Raw genomic sequence first — 23,383 nt, forward strand, 5'->3', positions numbered from 1 at the left:
TTGTTTAGGGTATTCACGTTCAAGATTGTTTTCTGCACTTTTGGAGAGGTTTTCTACTTTCTCAAGCTTCACTAAGATAAGGGGCTGGACCATGTCGGAAAGCAGAACAATATGCGAGAACTCCTTTGCCTTTGGAATGCTTACACGGAGAGTAGCTAACTCCAGTAAGTTTCCTTGGTGCAGAGGAAGTCTTTTCGGAAACTTATAGTGCATTGAGATTATAAAACTGGGGTTTGTTGACTTGGAAAGTGATTGAAGGACGGACACATCTAAGTCAGTGTAGCAGTTTCCGGCTTGCTAAAGTCTCTTGACTCCGCCTGTGAATCTCCCAGTCTGAAGTGGGCTAAGATGAAGTTATTGCAGCCGGTGATGTATTTTCTCTGATTAATGGCATTGTGATGTGTGTATGTCTGTGGTTATCATCATCTGATGTATTCTGTGTATATATCTTTCATGCTTTCCTCGGACAGTTTATTCCTGGTGTCTGATTTTTTGCTTTTAGTGTTTATTTCTTGCAGTGGGTGTCCAGTATTATCATTATAATCTGCTTGCATTTTATCCCATGCATTTAAAAGTTGCATTTGAATATTTGTGTGTTATTATTGCTTACACACACACACACACACACACACAATTTTGCATAGTGTTCATTCGACATCTGGGAAAGACTTTGTCAGAGAGTGTTGCACAAATAAAACCACCACACTTTATTCTGGTCCCAAGAGAGGGCTGTGAACTACAGTTATGAAGATTTCTGTTTTATGGGCATTGATTGTTCAATACCAGGCTTGCGGGAGGGAGAGCAGTGGGGCGAGTTTGTATTAATTAATAGTTTTCAGTCAATCAACTGTACATATCACGCTAGAATACTGAGGGGGCACACATTTGATTTCACTAAGTAAAAGACCTCAAAGAACCTCAAAGAAACGAATCCATCATTGAGGTTGAACACAACCATAACGGAGAATGGAACTAAAACACTGCGCACACAAACTTGTACATGATTTAAATCATGTCTGAACTAATTATATAGAAGACTATGAAGGTGGAATATAAGGGGTAGACATCACGTTTGCAACAGAGCCTTCTACAACAAACGTGAAGTACAACAGAGTACACAAAAAGTGGAAATGCCAATAATATCACAGAAGATAGTCTTCAAGTGTGAGGAGTGCACAGATCTAGATTAAGCCAGAGTTGCTGCAAACCAAAATAGACCATATAGCAGATACGCAATAGTGGAAGGCTAACTACATAGAAGCCTCTTTTCAACAGTAAGCATGTATGCACCAATCATACTACTATATTTCCCCACTATTAGTGGTGGTGTGAAGAGACTTCAACTGCATTACAACTGTCAACATTGAAAGATCACACCTGTCACAAACGTAGTGAAACATTTAGTGGGTTTCACAAATTAGTGACAAAGGTGTAATTTAACTGATGCATAGCATGCAGCACATTCAACAAATGACACATTTTCGCTCTATCCTCCCATACTTAATCTACACTCCAGATTAGTTAAAATCCTGTATGCCAAACATACAATAGTCAATAGATCATGCTGAACACTTGGGGCATACACTCTAAAATCACAACCCAGTGCTGGCACGCTACTCGGCTGCCAGGTGACATAAGACAATTCGAGATCTGAGCACTAACAGATGCACAAACTGTTGAAACCCTCACAAGTAGAAGAATGGACTACAGAGCGACGGTGGAGTGAAAGCGATTATTTGGGTATAGTGAACACACAGTAAAACAAAATGAGAGAGAAAAGCAAACTGCCTCCTGGCTTTACTTAAAACAAAAACACACAACCCTATTCAAGGACTCCCCGGAGGCATAATAGTAGGGCCCTAAAGACAGATAAATAATGGAATGCTGACGTACTACAACCACATTCTGTAAATCCAGTTTTGATACCACTACACTATTAGCCCCTTTATTATTAATGATGCACCAAGCAGTAAGACAGTGTGGTTCATTGATCCCCACTAGTACCGACAATACATAATAATCATGCCTTAAAATTACAAACATTTCATAAAATATTAAAACAGCTATTTCAATTGGCACACTACATCGGAGTCTCTCACTCTCAATACAATTTTCTAGTTTTGAGGGCTCTTTAGGTAAAAATCAATTACAGCCAAACAAGTTGTTTTTAATGCAAACTAGGCGAAAGCAATCATGGTAGGCTTATACAGCTTGATATTAAAGAACGTTAATGCAGATATTGAAATATATAGTTGCCTAACAGCATTTTACAGTTTAGAAAGGGACCTAAAGTGCAATATGCCTTGTGCTGATTGCAGGTCACAGGGACACCTAGAGAGTTCTGCAAACCATGTACCACATACAGGGAATAAGGCAAGAAAGTGCGTAATACATGATGATGAGAATACCTAACATTTTGAAACGTTTCACAAAATGTTAAAAATAGCAATTTCATTTGAGACACCATACCCGAGTCGCTCGTTTTCAACAGTACAATTTTCTAAATTTTAGGGCACTTTGGATAAAATCAATTACAGACAAACACATTGCCTTACAGCAGCTTAAATTGGAAACAGTCAAGGCAGGCCTACATTGCTTAATATTTAAACCATGCAACAGTGGTACTAAATGTTTCTAGCAGCAATATAAAAATAATAAGACCATAAAGAGCAGTGTGCATTGTGCTGACTGTCATAGGGTAATCTAGGGAGTTCTGCAAACCATGTACCACAATAAGCAAATGAGAAAAGTGCACAATATAAAGCCTGACATGGGGCAGATCAAATCTATGATGTGGGGTCTTTACAAAAAAAAGGCAGGGCTTCACTCTTACCGCTGTCCGTAAGACAGTGTGGGCCATCACAGAGAGTTTGCATGATTCTTGCATAAATCGAACATTCTCAAAATGGTTGAAATACTGCTTCACGCCATATTTTGTTAAATAAGCAATACATTCAGGATTAGTGAATAATTCCAAAACACCCAATGGACAAAAGGCCTTTATATAAGAAAGCCAGGAGATACAGAACATATTATCCAGGCAAATACATTCCTGTGTTACTGCCTGCATAATACCGGTCTCTGGTTTTATCCATATCGAGATCCACATCAATAGGTGATATATTTTAAGCCAATAAAATAGGGTACCCTCTGCTCTATATGGCAGACAAAGGCGGGACAACCCTGGAAGATCGCTAAGAATATCCGAAGACATCTTTCTAAGTCTTACTGCACAAACGCCTTTTAACTCTTGTGCGTGGCTTCTTTTATAGAGTGGTCATAAGATTCTTTTGTGCTGATAAACATACCACCTGAGAGACTTTATTCCTTTAAGAATTGTGGTGGAAGTCGGAGATTTCAGAGAGGTACAAATGGATTCACAGGAGGTCAAGATCATAAGGGTGTTCTTTATGATCACCCGGACATGCAAAACATGCCTTTGAATGTACATTGAACAAGTTATGAAGTAGGCAATATGTGTCTATTTTGCACTAACGGATAATTATTATTATTATTTTTTTTTTAAAAACACCTTTATTTGCCAACTGAAGGTTATACACAGCTTGCAGCCTACAACCCCAAGGGCCGGCAGCGAAAACATGAATAGCTGGTCTGTAGGACAGTCCGAAAGTACACAGCCAAGGTGCTGACATCCCTGGGGCCCGGCGGCGTATACAAACCAGATTCAAAACAATAATTCAACTTGACTGAATCACACTTTAGCACAAACTTGCTGTGACCCTTGGCGTCGCACATGCGCACTTCCTGTAAAACATATCCTAGTATAATAATGGCAGCGGTGTGTTTTTTTACATTTTAAATCTACCCTCACCTGTGTATATCCCTCTGAACCTACCCCCATCCCCCAACAAGAAAGTCCCTGAACCCTCCCCCCTACAACATTAACTTGTTCCCCAGCCTATGCCCCATCTACTTGTCCCGCCTGCCCCCCGGTGTCTTTACTAAGTGTAGTGCCCCTCCAATTGGGAAAGCGGTCTGTGTCCCAACCTAAGCAGCCCATCCCGATAGTGCCAAGACCCTTCCAGCGGCACCTAATCCAAGTTACCAACCGTCCACCACCCATCCCGGAGTCCCTAACTAGTCTCCTTCCCCATCTATCTGGAAATCCACCTGTTGTGAGGGTATAAGGGTCACTATGTTCAACTTCCCAACTATTCCGTCTCCTCTTGCCCGTCTGCTTGTGTGTCAGAAGCACTCTCTCTAGAGCTCCTAAATGTTTGATATAGGCTCCAGAAGTTCTTCGGATGACTCGTGGGAGGTAATAGCTCACTATAGTGCTCCGACTGCGTGCAGCAATATAGCATGTCTCGGGCCCACCTTCTCTTTGTTGGGAGCGGGCCCCTCATCCAGCATTGTGCTACTACTCGTCGGGCCATAAGCATGCCCATGTCTGTCAGTCGTCTAACTGCCACGGGCAGTCCCCTGGAGTGGCCGAGCAGTGCCAGGACAGGGTCAACTGGCAGCTCAATTTCCAGTATCTCTCCCATTTCCGCTAGCACCTCCTCCCAAAATGTGTGTATTCTCGGGCACCCCCACGCCAGATGGACGAAGTCTGCGTTGGGCGCATGGCATCTTTCACACTCAGAAGACTGTCTAAGGCTGAACCTGTGCAACCGTTCCGGAGTGTGGTATACTCTGTAAGAATTTAAAGTGGATCAACCGGTGTCGACCATTCAATGACAGCCTCTTGGTGCTCATACAGCAGTATTTTCATCCGTAGATCCCTCTGCCATGCAAATCTGGCTTTCGAGGGCTCCTGACCCCTGTGCGGTGCGATTGCTTTATATAGGTGAGCTATCAATTTTTGTGATGATGCCGTTTTGATGACGTGGGTGAGTTCCGGAATCTCCGGGGGTTCTTCCAGATCCGGGCCCAGTAGTTCCATCAGCGCACTATGGACCCTATGGAATTGAAAACGCTGTAGCAGCGTAGCACCGTCCGATGTGGGTTCTACTTGTCCCCAAGTTCTCGCCTTTCCATCAACAAATAACTCTCCCGCAGTCCGAATTCCCAGCCCATGCAATGCCTGGACTACACCTTTTTCCACAACTGGCGCTAACCACAGCGCCACTCTACTGCCATCAGAGGGGAGTACAGCAATGTGCCGTCTCTGGCCTCAAGTAACGCACGCAATGCGTGTTTCGTAGCAGTGATCGAGTCCAGGACTCCAATTCTGCAGTCCTTGGAGGTGCACATCGTGGCCGGCAGCGGAGCGGGTCCGCAAACAATCGTTCCATGCGCACATGAGGTATGTTCACATCTCATGGATCCACGTGTGTAGATGGGCAGCCTGAGCAACTCTGTAATATTGCTCCATTTCCGGAGCACCTAGGCCACCCAATTCGTATGGTAGTGTAAGCGTAGTCCATTGCACTCTTGGTTGCTTCCCGCCCCAGGTCAAGCGAACCATAAGCTTCGTCAGGGTTCTGAAGAAGCCTTTCGACAGTACAATGGGTAAATTATTAAATAGAAACAGGAACCGGGGCAGCACCACCATTTTCATAATGGCTATACGGCCCATCAATGATAGCGTGAGTTTACACCACTTCTCTACGTCATCTTCTAGATGGCTGAACGCTACACCGTAGTTCTCGCGAAAAAAGACATCGGCATCTGTGTGTATCATAATACCTAGATATCGCACCGGGTCAGTAGACCAATGTAGTGGGTATTCCATATCGAAACGTTCAGTCACTGGGGTCAGCGGGAACACAACTGACTTATTCCAATTTATTCTGAGTCCAGAGAGCACACCAAAGCGAACCACCTCCCTCGATACGGAAGTAAGGTTCACCTCCGGATTACGGACATAAAGCAACGTGTCATCCGTGTAGGTCGAGATGACAATTTTATACGTTGGGAAGCTTACCCCCCCCGGTGCCAGCGATACTCCCTAAATGCACAAGCCAATGGTTCCGCCACTAACGCATACAGTATGGGCAAGAGCGGGCATCCCTGTCGAGTGCCTCTGCTAATCTCGAAGGGATCAGATACACGTTCATCTATGCGTAGTCTTGCCGTAGGCTTCCAATACAATGCCCCAATCATTTGTAGGTATGGTTCCCCTAGGCCCATCCGACGCAGGACCCGCAACATGAATGGCCACTCCACAGAGTCGAAGGCCTTCTCCATATCCAGGAAGATGGCAACTGCCTTCGCGTCCTGCTTAACATGTTTTATAGTCCCCAGAACAGTGCGAATATTGTAAGTAAGGTTCCTACCTGGTACAAAGCCTGCCTGCTCCGGGGAAACCAACTTGGGGGACTAACAGAGCCAGCCGCGTAGCTAGTATCTTGGTGTATATTTTCGCGTCGACGTTTAGGAGAGACAATGGTCTGTACGAACCGCATACATTGGGGGGCTTGCCAGGTTTGAGAATAGTCACTATTAATGCCTCTCGCATCGACTGCGGCATACTCCCCTCCACACACACATCATCAAAGAGAGTAGACAAATGAGGGATCAGTTTATCTTTAAATGCCTTATAAAACCCCACTGTTAGCCCATCCGCTCCCGGAGCACTGTGCGTACGCATGCTGGCTAATGCGTCCGATATCTTTTTTTTTTACAGGGAACATTGAGAACTCGCGTTGCGAATTTGTTAAGAAGGGCATTTGTATGTGTTCTAGGAAGTCATCCATGTCCGCCTCAAGATTCTACGTACTGGACGTGTACAGCCCTGAATAGAATTTTCGGAACTCATTCAAAATCTCATCCTCCGTCGTGACAGTGCCACCATTGGCCGTTTCTAGTGCAGTTAATTTCGGGGTACTCTTGCTGTTGCGCAATATTTTAGCTAAGAGAGAACTGGGACGCTCACTCTCCCCATACGTTCTCGCTGTCGCATACTTCCCCATATGATGCACTTCCCTGTCCGCCTCTTCATTAAATTCTGCAATAAGGGTCTTGATTTCCTCCGCTATGGAGTGATTGGGGTCGTCAAGCTGTCGTTTTTCAAGTTCGGCTAACTGCGTCTCTAAGTATTTCAGCCGTTGACGTATTGATTTTAGGACACTTGAATGTTTGGACATAGCTACTCCGCGTATAAATACCTTGAACGCTTCCCACACTGTTTGGAAGCTATCTACCAAACCTATATTCGTTTAAAAAAAGGAGTCAATCTCTACGGCCAATTCCCCTCTAAAGGTTTCGTCTAGTAACGAGTACGGGGGGAAAGCGCCACGTGAACGAGGGAATTCTAGCTAGCGGGGTCTCCAGAACCAAAAGGAGCGGCGAGTGATCAGAAAGAGTGCGTGACAGAACCGTACATGATTGTATGTATCTAGAGACAGAGAAAGAGGTCAACCAGTAATCAATCGTAGTATGGATGTCGTGATATGCTGAATAATGCGTGTACCCTCCCCTGTTAGTATTTCTGCTTCTCCATACATCATTGAGGTCCAACATTAGAAGCTCAGCTTGGAGTGTCATAGCCGCCGCAGAAGGCCTTCGCGGCGGGCCCGACGATCTGTCCAATTCTGGGTCAATAACCAGGTTGAAATCTCCCCCCCAGAGCATGTGCGCCGTGGAATATTCTCGGCAAAACTTCGTCAGACTCTCGTAAAAGTCTGGGGAGTCGTAGTTGGGACCATACACATTAACCACAATGAGGTCATGCCCCTTCCCCGTGCATCTCGAAATTAGATATCTGCCCTCTGAATCTGCTTGTAACAAACACAACGCTAATCTTGATCTGGGATTGATCCATGTCATTACCCCTCTAGAATGTGTTGTGAATCCCGCCACTGTGGTGTTACCTGATAGGCCTCTGCATAGCAGCATTTTGCTCGTAAGTGGGAGATGAGTTTCCTGAATAAGAGCCAAGTCAACATGGTGTCTCTGCAATTAATTCAACACTTTCCTAAGTTTCCTATGGTCGTTCAATCCCCTAACATTCCAAGTTAGAGTTCGGAGGGTTTCCCTGGCACCTTCTACACGCACTTCAGTAATACTGGTCATCTGAGCTGAAGGGATGAGCAATAGGGCGGCACAGTATGACCTGAATTCACCGTTCTGGCTGGTGGAACAAACAATAGCTTTTTGAACTTTTTCCCCAACTCCCTCCACCCCCACCCACAGCAGACCTGCCCCAACCTGGCCCATCAGAAATCTAGCCCCCACCCCACACCCAGACATCAAAACCCCAACTACGATTACCAACAGTTCAACCATGCTTAACGCGCAGGGGCCGAGGTAGCCTTGAGTTACAGTCTCTTCTCAGATCTCGGGTTCCTCGTTCAGCTCTACGCCTGCTTCCGCCATGCACAGATCATGTAATCAGAGCTACGCATTCACATTCTTAATGTGTATCTATTACACCCCCGCTACTCCTCATCTCATAAATCTCTGCACCATACATATTCGCTGTGTAGTACATAGCTTTTCTAAAGCGTCCAGAACGGGGAGCTGAAAAGAATAAACATTTACCAAGTGTCCGTGTCATCATTCATACCCTCCCCCCTCCCCCCCCAAACACTTCTCTGCCTGAAGTCTTCATTCCCCGGAGTCGAGTTCGCTCTCACTTGCGACCATGCCGCAGGGCCGACCCGAGTCCTCCTCCGTCAGCAAACTCCCCAGTGAGCAGCAAATGTCAGTGCCACAGAGAGAGCTCAGTCCTGATCATCCAAACGACTGCCACCCTCACCCACGTCCTGATCCTCCGCATTGTCTGAGTTCTGATCCCTCGACCATCGCTTCATCGCCTGTTGCAGTTCCCTGGGGTCCGTAAATATGTGTGAATAACCTTTCCTATTTACCCGTAATTTAGCGGGGTATAGTAGCGCATAGTCCAGTCCCATCTCCCTGAGACGCTTCTTGTGTGGAATAAATTGCTTGCGTTCTTCTTGGACCTTTGCCGTAAAGTCTGGATACAGAGATATGGCTGACCCTTCATACTGCAGCGATTGTTTGGACCTAACCAGCCTGAGAGCAGTGTCCCTGTCACGATAATTAAGTAGCTTCGCTATTATGGGTCGTGGAGGCGCTCCCGGCCTGGGGCGTGGGCCAAGGGACCTGTGTGCTCGTTCCACTATAAACATGGCCGGGAAACACTCCTTCTCCCAGAAGCGTGGTGAGTAGCTTCTCCACGAATTGCTCCATGGGGCCCGTGTGTGTGCTCTCCGGAAGGCCCGTGATGCGGAGGTTACTCCGTCGCGAACGCGCTTCCAAGTCCTCAGTCTTGTCCTGTAGGACTTGCATCATTCTCTCCATCTTTTTCTGCGCCGTGTCCAAGTCCGTTTGCGCCTCCTCAACCTCCGTCATCCTCCTCTTGGCCATGTCGTGCCTTTCAGCGTGTTTATCCAGTCGCTCTGCCATGCGGTCCATCCTATAGGTCATAGCATCCATTTTGGTGCCAAGCGCAGAGATACTTGACTGGAGACTCTGTTCCATAGAGAGCAGCATGTCTTTGATGTCCGAGAACATTGCCACTTGTGTCTCCTCTGGTCGCGCTTCAGCCCTGCTTTCTGGTAGTGGGCTGTGTTGTTGCAGCCTCCTTTGCGCAAAGGGCAGTCTGCTCTGGCTTTTATCCCCTGTGCCCATCGTGTGTTCAACAGCCCACCCGTCGACAGGAGCTACACGCGCTCTATCCCCCGGGCAGGGAAGCACTCTCGATATAAGCCCGCAGATCCTCACAGTTCAATAAACGAGAAGTCCACAGCTCTGTTCGTGGGGGAGGGCAAACACCTAGGGCGACTCAGCACGATCCCGGCCAACGGGCCTCAATCAAGCCACCCTGCGCAGCACAAGCAGGACCCGGTCACTCCCCGCCACACGACTGCCCCTCAGGGAGGTGCAGTACGCTCTCTCAACGGGCGACCCCCGGGGAAATCGGTCGCTCCTAACCCCGCCCCTGTCAGAGCGTCTCCGTGGTCGTGGGTGGGTCACGCCGCCTCACCTTCTCAACATGTAGCGTAGTAGGGGCTTCACCGTGGATCCCAGGGGCACCACCAGGACCGCACAACAAAGGAGGAGGCCAGCAACAGACAGCCGCCGCCCTTCAGGTTCCGCGTTGGGGCACCAGACGCCTGCCCACCGCCAATCAGTTCACCGGGGGGGGTGGGGGGGGGGGGGGGGGGGGAGTGTTGGTGGTTCCTCCTCAATATGGTAGCACTAGGGGCACACTCGAGCAATTGTCAGGCCCTGGTGTCAGCCTGTAACCAAACGCTCAGCCTAGGCCATAAGTCCGGGTGGGCACCTCAGATCCACCTCACACGCAGCCGTTATCAATCAATGCGGTCTGGTCTTACGTGTTCCTGGCAGGGGGGCCACCGTCCACTCGATACAGTTCGCGAAGTGTCCCCCGAGGCTTCCAGCAAGCAGCACCCTTTCTGGGGAGGTCCGGGCAATGGGCGTACAGAGGGCTCAGAAGCCACTATGCCCCACAGTTACTTCCAGGCACATGCCGTCTCCGGCCGAGCACACGGCTCTGCGGCCGTTGGAGGGGGGGGGGGGGGGGAGGCACCGCTCCGGGTGAAGCCGCACCGTGCTGCAATGTTGGGCAGTGCCCCCAGCTCCTCACCCACAGATGTGGTAGATCGCGGCTGGAGTCGGAGCCGAGTTCCGGCGCCCCGGGCCACCCACGCAGCCAGTAGCCGCACGCCGCACGTCACGCTACGCTGCTCAGCCACAGGATTTACCGGAGCCCGGGGCTTCACGGCCTGAGGGATTCCAGGACTCGCCAGGCGTAGGCACCCGCAGGGAAGAATTCGCTCCGCTTTTCAGGCGCCGCCAGTCGTCTCCACCCCAGGGCAGCTAGGGGAGAGGGAGTCGAGCACTGAATTATGCTTTAGCACTATAAATGCAGGATTATTCGTCTGTGCACGGCGGAGCTCCGGCTTCAAGCGTCCATCTCGCTTTCTGGCTAGCTCCGCCCCCCACTAACGGATAATTACTGCTTTGATTTTTAAATCAATAACACGAGTGCCTTTATCCTGTTCAAGCTTTGAAATTAGAACCAAAGACAAAAACGAGTGGATTAAGCTCACTGCTGCAGTCAGGCATGAGGCACAAATTAGACATCCATGGCAAAACAGTCTATTCAAAAATATCAACAGCAATTGTACTGTCCGCACGACACACTGTAAATGTTGTTGCTAAAGCATTAGTAGTTAGGCAGACCTATGAGGCAAAAAAACAAGTTGTGTTTCTTAAGTAATTAAGTCTTGCCGCATGGCTCCTGTCAAAAAAAAGGTGCTTGCCCTTTCCCACTTGTATCACTGACATCACAGACTCGTAGAAGAGAATGTACTTTAAGCCTATATTAAAGTCTTCAACCCAGATAATTGCAAGTAGGCTGTCACATTTAGCAGGATAACCATCAGTCTCATGTTCTAGTTTATTGCTTATTGCACTGCAATGGTGATCAATGTTATGGTATTAATTTCAACAAAACATAAGATGATCAAATAAACTGCATGTGCACTGTATGAAAAAATTTTGATGGGTGTATGGACTAAGATATTACCTGGACATCAAAAATGACACAAGGATTGCCAAGCTATTCTAGGCCCTCCCTGTACTAGACTTCACTTCATAGGTAAAGAACGTACAGCAACCATCCAAATAAAGATGATAGCTTCTAGGTCTCTTGACAACATATTAAATCAAATTTCTTAATAAAGGTCAACCAGTCTGGGGTGTCCAGCGTGGGGCATATCCCAGTAATGCTCAATGACATTAGTTTGATATTAGCATTCAAAGTGTGATTTGGCACAGTCTATGTTATGCCTCTGACTGGGTTTATACAGTAAAGTAGTGTAAATATTAGCATCAGCTAACAATCGGAATGTCACATTTGTTGTATTTTCTAGTGCACCCTACCAATCTGAATTTGTACTGTAAACAAACACAATGGTTCTTCTATGTCATGAGTAGCCGAACTGGTGGCATCCAAAGACATGGAAAAAGCTTTCAACAACCTCAATTACAAATTTTATTTTATTTTATTTATTTTAAAGATTTTATATAGCGCTGGCTGGACCCAAGAGTATCAGAGCGCTTTACAAGTTTTGATAATAAATTCTCTATATACAACAGAGGAAATTATATCTGGCCAGCATTAAATCCGCTAAGAAAGATTACTATATTAAGGCCATCAATGATGCTCAACAGAAACAAAGCATGGTTTTCTCCATTGTAAAATCTTTCACTCATCCCAAGGTTCTTCAGCCTGAAATCCCCCCCTCTGCAACTTTGTGCAATCAAATTGCTGACTTTTTTGAGGAAAAGATCGCACTCATCCAGAAGGAATTTCTTCCATCTCCAGCCCCCTCGATCTTAGAGCCCCTAATGCGGGGAGTAAATAACCAACATACCTTGAGTGGTTTTCAACCAGTCTCCCTCCAACAGACTCGTAAAGCGATTCTGGCCTGTAAATCAGGAGCTCCGACAGACTCTTGTCCCCCTCGAATATTGCATCATTTAATTGATGTTGTTAATCCTAACATCAACGCGATTGTAAATGCGTCCTTAGATTCAGGAGAAGTCCCTCTAGAATGGAAAAAGGCTGTTGTCAAGCCGTTGATGAAAAAGCTTAATAAATCGACTACGGATTTGTCGAACATGCGCCCAATATCGCTCCTTCCAGTATTGGGAAAAATTACGGAACAGATGGTTTACTGTGAGTTGAAAGACTTTGTCGATGGGCATAATATTCTACATCCCCAACAGTCAGGTTTCCGTCCCAGACATTCGACCGAAACTGCCCTCATTGAACTTACAGACTCCATCAAGTTCCTACAGGATGAGGGAAGGAAAGCTGTCCTCATCCTGTTAGACCTCACGGCAGCGTTCGACACCATCTCCCACAACATCCTGATTAATAGGATGAGAGATATTGGTGTGACTGATACAGCTTTGGCATGGATAAAATCTTTCCTGACTAATAGGTCTCAAACTGTATCCCTGGGTCCTTACCTATCCAGCGAAAAAACTATTTCATCTGGTGTCCCTCAGGGGTCCATTTTGAGTCCATTACTCTTCAACATCTATATGGCCTCCCTAATAGCGGTGATAGAATCCCATGGGATCCTAGTCACGTCATACGCTGACGACACATAACTTGTCGTCTCGATTGACAAAAAAGATATAGATGCAGAACAGAAGTTTCAGACATGCCTGAAGGAGGTTTTTCAGTGGATGAGTAATAACCACTTGAAATGCAACAGTAGTAAAACAGAAATCCTCCCGCTAGGTAAGGATCATCTATTCTGTCCCAAGGATTGGTGCCCAAAGGACTCACCGGCCCCGCCTAGTTCAGTGGACTCTGCACGAAATCTGGGAGTCCAATTTGACTCGGCTCTATCCTTTGATGAGCACGTCAGGATTACAGCAGGATGCTGCTTTGGCCTAATCAAGTCACTCAAGAAGTTTTTTGACTTCCTGCCCATTGCGTCCAGAAAATCAGTCGTGGTAGCGTTAATACTATCACAGCTAGATTATTGCAATGGTCTGATGGCTGGAGTGAAAAGGTCCACATTGAGAATATTGCAGAGCGTACGACACGCTGCGGCAAGATTAGTGCTCAAACTGCCAAGAAAATCCTCTGCTTCTGCGTCACTACAAACCCTACATTGGCTGCCCCTTCACAAGAGGATTCTATATAAGCTCTTATTGACTGCTTTCAGAGCTTTAAACAACATAGGTCCAAAGTACCTCGTTAAGCGTTTTGTTCGCTATGATCCATCACGTTGCTTGAGGTCCTCGGGAGGTAACCTAACCAGGATCCCGAGGTACAAATACAAAACCAAGGGAGGCAAATCATTTACGGTCCTAGCATCAAGGGCGTGGAACAGCATGCCTATAGATCTTAGACTGACTGACAAGGAGAGCATTTTCAGGAAACTTCTTAAAACATGAATCTACCAGCTATCCGACAGCTGTGTAATGGCGGCAATCAAGAAGCTCTACCCACTAATATACACATGCACAGCGCCAGGATGCCCCTTCCGGAGCGACAGGTTGCGCTTTATAAATACCCACATACAAATACAAATACAAAGTTGAAATATAGCTTTGGTACATTGAAATAATAGGATAAAACAATTTGAACACCTGAAGCAGATTTTAAGTGGGGGAAAAAGTAGTATGACCTAGACCAAACAACAGATCAAATATAGTAGAGCTGGAAGAAGTGGATGGGATATATACTGATAAGGCAGGGTAGAAATTAGTAGCCAGTGGCAGTGTATTAAGAACCCTAGTATTAGTTGAGAAGGAGCAGCTTGCGGTCTTTTTTGAAGCTGAAGTAGGAGGGGTTGCAGAGTAGATCTTTAGGGAGGGTATTCTAGAAAGAGGGTGCATTTCCAGAGAAAGAGCGAGACTACGTTGATTTCTTTTTCATTGAGGAGGGACAAGGACAAGAGCGTTAGTGCTCCTCGTAGTTCTAGTGCAGCCAGCTTTGTGGAGTTTATCTGAGAGGTAAGATGGAGTATTTTGATAGAGGGCTTTGTGGGTGATGCAAGCAGTCTTGTAGGTGGTTCTGTCTTCAATCAGGATCCATTTGAAGTGTTTGAGAACGGGGGAGATGTGGTCAAAACGTTTACAGTCAGTAATTAGCCTGGCAGCAAGGTTGAGAACGGATTTGATAGGAGCAAGGTGGACTTTAGAAGTTCCTGCGAGAGTGGCATTATTTCAGTCAATTCTAGAAAGGCCCAACGATTGTACAACTGATTTAAAGTCATCGGCTGGAATAAAGGGTTTGATTTTTTTAAGATGATGGAGTATGAAAAGAGCACCTTTGGCCAAGATTTTTATGTGGGGAGTAAGACTGAGGTTCTGGCCGATGCTGATGCAGAGGGATTTGACTTAGAGATGAGAGAGAGCAGTTGAGAGCTTTGATTACAGAGATCCAGTGTTGAATAGGCAGCAAGTTGTTTTTAGGAGAAAATAGAATGAGCTTTTTTAGGGTTGAGTTTAAGGTGGTTGTTATGGAACCATAATTATATCTTAGTTAAGGCATCATTAAGATGTAAAACATCGGCATGGGATTTGATCCTATAGTAAAGTTGGGTGTTGTGGGCATAGAGGTGTTAACAGATTTTCGCTTGTTTAAGGAGAAGGGTGAAGGGTTCCATGAAGAGGTTGAATAGGGTGGGAAAGAGAATAGAGCCCTGGGGGCCGCCCATGGTGATTGACAGAGGTTTAGAAAGGCAATTACTGATTTTAATTGGTTGGGTTCTATATTGGAAAAAGGAGGTGAACCACTCGAGAACAGCACCGTCAAAGCCAAAACGGTCTTTGAGTTTATTGAGTAGGGCAGTATGGTTAACAGTATCAAAGGCAGCAAAGAGGTCAAGAAGAATGAGAAGGGAGGATTCACCTTTGTCTAGAGAGCAATGGATGTCGTCAGTAATGTTAAGCATGGCTGTTTCAGTGCTACAGCCCTTTCGAAAACGTGATTGGGAAGCATCTAAGAGGTTGAATGAGTCAATGTGTTTGCCCAGCTGATGCAGGGCACATTTTTCCAATGCCTTAGATAAGAAAGGAAGGTTAGAAATAGGGCGTAAGTTATTTAAGTCATTAGGGTCAGCTATAGCGTTTTTGATGGTGGGGGTAATTTGGCCTAGTTGGGAGGGATGCAGGGACACTACCGGTGGCAAGGGAGGAGTTGATGATAGAGGTCCAATATGGGGCGATGAGGTGTTTTAGGTCTTGTACTAGATGGGACGGGATAGGATCTCTGGTATGTGAGGATGGTTTAAGTTTGGTGATGATGCTGAAGACATCCCTTTCTGAGACAGGGCAAAAGTTATTACAGGAAGCATTGTTTTTCCGCTGGGGAACAGTGGGGTGAGGTTTCGAGGGGGTGACAGTGATGGTGAGTTGAGCAGGATCCGGGGGAGGGATAGGAATGGAAGGAGATACGGGGAGAATGCTTAAGGAGGGGAGGTTGGTTATGCGGGGGGAGGGGAGGGGAGTTGAGGCGAAGGATTGATCAATCTTAGTGATTTTGTCTAAGAAGAAGCTAGCTATTTCTTCACATCTTTCAACCGCAGCCAGAAGTTTGGGGGGGCTGAGGCAGTTTGGTTTTTAACAATGTTAAATAGTTCCCTAGGTCAACTTTTTGCATGGTCTAGTTTTCAACGGAAGAAGGATGCTTTTTCATTAAAGAAATTTTCTGGTAGTTGACCCTTGCGGCTCTGAGGAGGGCAAGATTGGAGGGGGAGGCCAGTTGTCTCCATGTGCGTTCAGTCTGCCTGAGAGCTTGCCTCTCATTGTAAAGGTCGGTATTAAACCACGATTTGGAAAGTTTACTTTTTTGTAGTTTTAATTTGGCTGGAGCAATTTGGTCAACGACCTCGACGATGGATTTGTTGTAATGTTCAGTAAGGTCACTGGTACTATGGGAGAGAGAAGTATGCCGTAAATGTGCTTTTATTTTAGTCTCCAGCTCACCCGGGGGAATAAGGTGAAGATTTCTGATCAGTTTCATTTGTTTAGCTGTATAAGAGGGGAGGGGCACAGAGCTGTTGATCGTGAAGAGGATGAGGTGGCAGTCAGACCAGTCAATGGGAATAATGTGGGAAAGAAAAGCCAGTTCCTTGCTAGTGATAACAGCATCAAGGGTGGCACCTTTGGCGTGTGTTGGATATTTGCAAAGTTGCTTCAAGTCGCTGATATCGAGTAGGTCATTGACGAGGTTGACTGAGGCGTCGTCAATTTTGTTGCAGTGGAGGTTGAAGTCCCCAAGGAAGAGGTTTCTAGATTTGGTAATCGCTGATTGGATGAGAAGATCAGACAAATCTTCAACAACGGAGAGAGGGTCATGAGGGGGATGGTAAATATTATGTAGGCGAATCGGGGGGGCATGAACTATGAGTTCGGCAAAAAGGTATTTAAAAAGTAGCAAGATCAGGGTGCAGGACAGGTGTGAGTTGGAGTTCATCTTTATAAATTATAGCGAGGCCCCCACCAATTTTATTAAGCCTGTCTTTTCTGAGAATGGAGTAATCAGGGGGAGAGAGCAAGTCAAGGATTGAAGAGGAGTGGTCATTGAGCCATGTTTCCGTCAAGAAGGCGATGTCAATGCTTTTACTGAGGGTTGTTTCAGAGATTTCAGTTGCATGACAGGTTGTTGATCGGCAGTTCACCAGCATGCAGTTGAGGGGTTTTGAGTAGTTTATTTTTGTGGGGGAACAGGAGTGGATAGTGGTGAGTTGTTGTCGAGGTCTGGGCGAGGCTGGGGAGGACAGTGTTGCATACATACTGTTATTGTCGCCTATCTTCCACGAGTATATTATGCTCGTGGAAGATAGGGTTCTTTATTGGAATTGTTATGATTTGCGGGGAGCTGGGATTCTGGAAATGTTTGTGTATCATAAAACTGTTAACCTTTTACTTGTGAAGATGTATTAAACGTCTTCTCTTGAAATATCCTTCCGTCTTCGTTTTATTTGATAACTCAGACTTCCCTACACTGGCGACGAGGGGGCACGGATCCTGCACAATAATACGGATCCTGAACAATAATTATAATCACGTAAGATTATTTCTATCTTTATCCTGGTTCGACCGCAATAATCGAGCGGTGGTGCTTCTATTCTGCTTGCATGTTCAATTTTGTTACTCGACCGCAGTAATCGAGCGGTGGTGTGATGCCATTCTGATGTGGAGTTGTTAGGTAGTGAAAAGCCTGTTTTGAACGAAGAAATTTGGATTTCTGAGATGGAAAATGATATTGTGCTAAGTAGGGTAAAGAAGTTTATTGTTCAAAGCTGGCCTGAGACGAGAAAATTGTCTGGGGAATTAATGAGCTTTGCTAAAGTTAATGGTGAGTTAGCTATTGAAAATGGTATGGTTCTAAGGGAAGATAAGATAATTCCTCCTTTTAGTTTGAGGCGCACCATCATGGAGATTGGTCATGAAGGACACTTAGGTATTTCTTTTACGCGGAGGCGTATTAAGGAAATGTTCTGGTGGCCAGGGATTGATTTGTCAATTGAACAATTTGTACGGCTTTGCAGTAGATGTGCTAATAGTGACAAGTCTGCCAATCCTCTGCGGGCGGAATCCAAACCTGTGGAATTTCCAGACAGGCCATGGAGGAAGTTGGGCATTGATATTATTGGGCCGTTTCATGTGTTACCTAAGGAAGAGAGCTTTGGTATTGTTTTAATTGATTATTTTTCGAAGTGGCCAGAGGTAAAAATGGTCAAAGAGGTCACATCTCGGAGGATTATTGAGTTTTTGGATAGTATTTTTTGCAGAGAGGGTATTCCACAGGAAATCGTCACAGACAATGGTCCACAATTCATTAGTAAGGACATGGAAGTTTTTTCCACTAAGTGTGGCATAACACACAAAAGAATTGCTGTTTTCCATCCTGAGGCGAATGGTCAGGTAGAACGATTTAATCGGGTGGTGAAAGAGGCTATTCAGCTTTCTATTAAGAGTGGTTTGAATTGTAAGAATGCTTTAGATTCTATGCTCTTATCTTACGGGACATCTCCTAATTCTGTTACTTTAGCAAGCCCGTTCGAACTTTTGAGAGGGAGGAAGCCTAGTACTACTTTGGTTCCATGGTGGTTAAAAGGGAAAGTTTCAAGTGGTAAAATATGGAACAACATTGACTATGATGTGGTAAGGAAAAGAGTTGAGAGCCTCAAAAATCAAATGAAAATGGACATGGACAACAAAAGAGGTCACCCGAGCAAACAAAAGGTGGTTATTGGTGATCTTGTTCGGGTAAAAAGAAATACCAATGTTTCTAAAGGATCTCAATGTTGGTTGGATCCTAAGGAAGTTATTGAGGTGTTTAATAATGCTGTCAGAATTGAAGGGGGAAGTGTATGGAATTTCAATAGGATTTCATTGTGTAAAGGTTTGGATCAGTTTTCCAAAAGTGCAAGAGAATATGGTTTGGAGGAGAATGTACAACCTTATGTTTCTCCTAGGTCTAATCCAGGTTGTTCAAAAAAAATGTGGAAAATCAAAGGGAGAGAAGGGAACATCCTGTGCCGGTTATGTTCAAAGATTTTGTTATGGCTATAGGGAAGTAAAAAATAAAAAATAAAGGGGGGGGGGGAGAGATGTGTTGCATACATACTGTTATTGTCACCTATCTTCCACGAGTATATTATGCTCGTGGAAGATAGGGTTCTTTATTGGAATTGTTATGATTTGCGGGGAGCGGGGATTTTGGAAATGTTTGTGTATCATAACACTGTTAACCTTTTACTTGTGAAGATGTATTAAACGTCTTCTCTTGAAATATCCTTCCGTCTTCGTTTTATTTGATAACTCCGACTTCCCTACAGACGGGGTCGTAGTTGTTCCCAGGATCAAATGGATAGATGAATGTGGTGGGAGAGAATTAGTAGTCTGTGGTAGTTTTTATTGAGGCTAGGAAGATCAGTGGGGGGGGGGGAAGATGGTTCGGGAAGTGGGGTGGTATGGGTGAACATTTACTGCAAGGTGGCCTGGCTGAGGAATTGTCGTTAGGGGAAGTAATAACTTGGTTATGGGGAGCAGGGTAGGTGGGTATGAAGTCCAGGGGATAGTTGTGATTAGAAGGGTTCTCTGTGAGAGGGAGTTGATATTGTTTCTGAGAGAGGAGAGTTCTAACACAAGGGTTGAGAGGTAGAGTTCAATATTTAGGAGAGACTGGGTAAGAAGAAGATGGGGAGGGAGGTTAGGAGGTCATGTAGGAGGAGGGAGTGATCCAAGTTGGTCAGGAGTGGTGGACTAGGGTGTGCGTAAAGTGGGAAACCAGGTGGAGGGGAGAGAGGGGTGTTACTGTTGCAAGGTGGCAGTGGTATTGGAGGGTGTGAGAGGGCATTCCCAGGAGTCAATTGGGAGTTATGAGAGGTGAAGGGGGCATGAGAGGGGTGCTGGGGGCTGTTAGTTAGATAATGGGTGGGATGGATAACAGGAGAAGAGATTGGAGTTATTAATGGAGCTTTTGGAGTGTCAGGGGGATGTGTTAGATGGGGAGGATACGGGTTACTGTGGGCGTTGTAGTAAGGTTGTTAGGAGAGAAGGCGATTAGAGTTATTGGTGGAGCTGTCGGGGGACGGGCGGGGTTGCAGGACGCGGGGCTTTTGGGAAACAGAAGGGGTTGTGGGAAGAACAGGAGGGGGAGATTCTGATGAGGTCATGGGAAAGTAGATCTGTGCATCAGGAATTTCATTGTCGATTAGTGTGTCCGCGAACAGATGGGTTGGGATCAGGGTGCGAGAGGACAAAGAGGTATCTTGCGTTTGGGGGGGGTGGAAGGTCAGTGGTAAGTGTAGGTAGTAGGTTTTGGGATAATGAGCTGAAGTGGAGTTCAAAAATATGGAAGTGGTTTTCAGAGGCTTGAATGAGGATATTTCCTTATTTGAAAATAGAGATGTCGATTTTGCCAGGGAAAGTGGGGGAAGGAGTGGTGGAAAGTTTCAGATCATAAGGGATTTTACAGGAATTCATCATAGGAAGGTGGGCGGAGAAAGATACTTTTCCATTTAGAGGGGCGTTTAGTGTAAAAGATGTAGTTTGTTTTTAGGATGGAGGTTAGGCTAAGATAGTTGTCAACAAATAAGGTTTCTTGGTGGCATATAAGAAGTTTGTGTTTAAAGTTTTTCTTGCCATTTTTGGAAAGGTTTGAGGGGTAAAGGATGGACCAAGAGTTAGGTTCATGCTTAATGATGGGTGAGTCCTGTGTCATGAGGGTAATGGTTGAGGGGTGGCATGATGGATCTGTTTTAGTGGTCAGGGGGTGAGGGGAAGACTGGAGGGAGGGAGAGAGATTGGAGTAAGGTACCTATTAATCGTCCTCTCACAATGGGCTTCGACTAAGAAATGACACTTATCATCCGACTGATGTAGTGCATCAGATCCCGGCCAATAAACTCAGGCACATGCCCTTGGTATGGTTAAGAACCACTGATCTAGAAGACACATCCACTCTAATACATGCTAAAAATTAAAATTAATAAATATCTTTTTTTTTAAAAGGGATCGATTCAAAAAATGTGAGCAGGACAATCAAAAGTATTGTATAGAGGCTATGGTTCAAAGAAGGGGCAAACACATAGGGGGGAAGTTAAACTATCAAATAATAAGTGAGCAAATAAGAATGACAATAAAGCCAAACAGTGGTAACCAATGGGTGGGATGTAAGCTTGCTGTAAAATCGCAATCTCTCTTTCACAACCAAACTGAAATCAAAAACTCTGGGGCTGAGAGAACTGGATGCACCTCAAAAACATGCTGTATTGTAGAAGGTTCATAGTTTGGGTACAAGCATGAAAATAGTGTCACATTCATACTCATCCCTTCTGAACATGACCAAGACCACCCCATAGGCACGACAGGAGTCCTGGGCGGTGGTAGATTTAGAGGAGGACTAAACGGACACCAATTGACAGTTAGTATAAGGCTGTCCAAAATGAATGCCCATAAATGCTAGATTCAAACTGATTCTGTACAACATCCAAACACTGCAATCTGACACCCAGTTGAATACACATGATGTTCCCCAGAGTATCTGAGCATGCTCGGAGATGTTATTCTGAAAATGCAGATCTAATGCCTAGACCATGTTTGTGCACATTTATAACACAATGCTGGAATTAAATTGATCCCTCAATATAACAGCTAATAGACAACACAATAATTTAACAATATAAAGCATGCCTATTTGGGCGAGCCAGAAAAAATAAAACTGAATGCAAATTCACTGGCTTAGCATAAACACTGGCCAAAAGTCATTTAGCCAGGCTATGGAAGTCCAATAAAGCACTGCAATAAATACAATGGGGGTGGAGTGTGCTCTTCAAGTGAGCAGAGGCGTAGAACCAGGATGAATAAATGTTTTTATTTCTACAACAATGGATATTTCTTAAGTTGTCTTATATAAATTGTTTACTGCTTACTGGTAAAACGGAACAATTAACATGCTCGTTATGACAATAAATGGTTGAGCTATACTGTTTGTTTACAACACTAAAATGCGACTAAAACCCGTTACAAATAGTCAGATGGGATGATAGACACATGAGGGAAATGGACTTTGATGTAGAATTGTTATTTGCTCTAGACTCGGATTAACAGCTAGCACAAATTCTACTGGCAAGAACTACAGTTTACAAAACAGTAGACCACAGCATTCAATTTAATAGCCCCTTTAGAGACCCAAGATGATCTTGTACTTGTCTTGCTTCAACCTTGTAATTAACATTGGTCCGGTTCTTTAAAAAGTGCTTGGTTATGCTTTGGAAAAATCCACACTCGTAGCTCAAAAGGCGAGGAATCTCAGAGTGATATTTGACTGCAAACTTAGATTCAACGTTCAAGTAACGTGACTGTGAATAGAAAACGATGTTCAAATCTCAGAACTTCCCAGAGTTATACCACCATTCTATCAAGCATCAAAAAGATTAGTTCCCCTAACACAGAGAGGGCTATAGCAATGGATTTCACTCGGGAAGACAAAAAAATGCTTTTTGAAAGCAACAATGCACTCAAAACCATGCATTTAGAGAAGCTCGAAATATGACGTGACAAGACCATGCTACACCTGCTTCATAAGCTAGCATACTGGTGTCAGGTAGAAACCAGGACCAAGCTCAAAGGTATTCTAAATAGTCAACAAATCCTGTGGCAGTAAGGTTCATGGATACACCAATAAACTTACCATATACATGCCATGTCTCTGCAGGAATCTCCGTTTGTCTTGTGCATTGGCCACCTATAAGGCAAAGCTCAAAATGCAGAAGCACCGGTGGCGATCAACTTATGTATTTAGCTCAAAACTATGTAACCCCATCCCTGCTAACCTTGACTGTGCAAACAAAATACATTTTTTTCAGGAAAAATGTTCAAATGGGGCAGTTCAGTAAAATATACGGCAAACAAATCTCACAACAATAGCAATGAGCAATGCCAGGTAGACGGATTCATGCTATGTGCATGCATAATAATCCTCGGCTTGTAACACGATAATCCTTAAAGTTTTCTAGATTAATGCATATATTTCTACTTCCAGGTAAAAATCCATTAAAATACTTGTCTTAAAATAAACATGTGTCTTCACAAAATCATAAAATTCAAGAATTTCGGTGCATTTCCCAGATTTTTCCCCTCCGTGGCTTTCCATTCCCTCATTTACCATAATGAAAGTTGCCCACGTCCGGGTCGTAGAAATAGGCCACTGTCTTGGCCATTTAAATGGGCCAGAGACGTTGGTTTCAACGCTAAGGTGGCCTTCGGTCCAGAAAATACACAGACCTTACGCAAATTCCGCCTAATACTCCCTATTCATCTGTTAACGGATGCCATTTGTCAGTAATTCTAATACTTCCGGGTCAAATAACCAGCCAATCAAATGGCTAAACACATCCAATGAATAACCTGGAGCGAGAGAGACCTAGGATTGGCACGT

At 45.0% G+C, this 23,383-nt stretch overlaps 1 protein-coding gene across 1 annotated transcript in view; it reads right to left on the reverse strand.

Moving 5' to 3' along the window:
- The window catches only part of HDAC3 (histone deacetylase 3), a 378,831-nt gene extending 355,537 nt beyond the window's left edge, over positions 1–23,294 (reverse strand). The window contains exon 1 of the mRNA XM_078653501.1: positions 23,111–23,294. Coding sequence (XP_078509627.1) covers positions 23,111–23,165 — 55 coding nt within the window. The 5' untranslated portion in view covers positions 23,166–23,294. The remainder of the gene's footprint in view (positions 1–23,110) is intronic.
- Positions 23,295–23,383: the final 89 nt, after the last annotated feature.

Source organism: Lissotriton helveticus, chromosome 7, assembly GCF_964261635.1.
Source record: "Lissotriton helveticus chromosome 7, aLisHel1.1, whole genome shotgun sequence".
In the NCBI taxonomy this organism is placed as follows: Eukaryota; Metazoa; Chordata; class Amphibia; order Caudata; family Salamandridae; genus Lissotriton; species Lissotriton helveticus.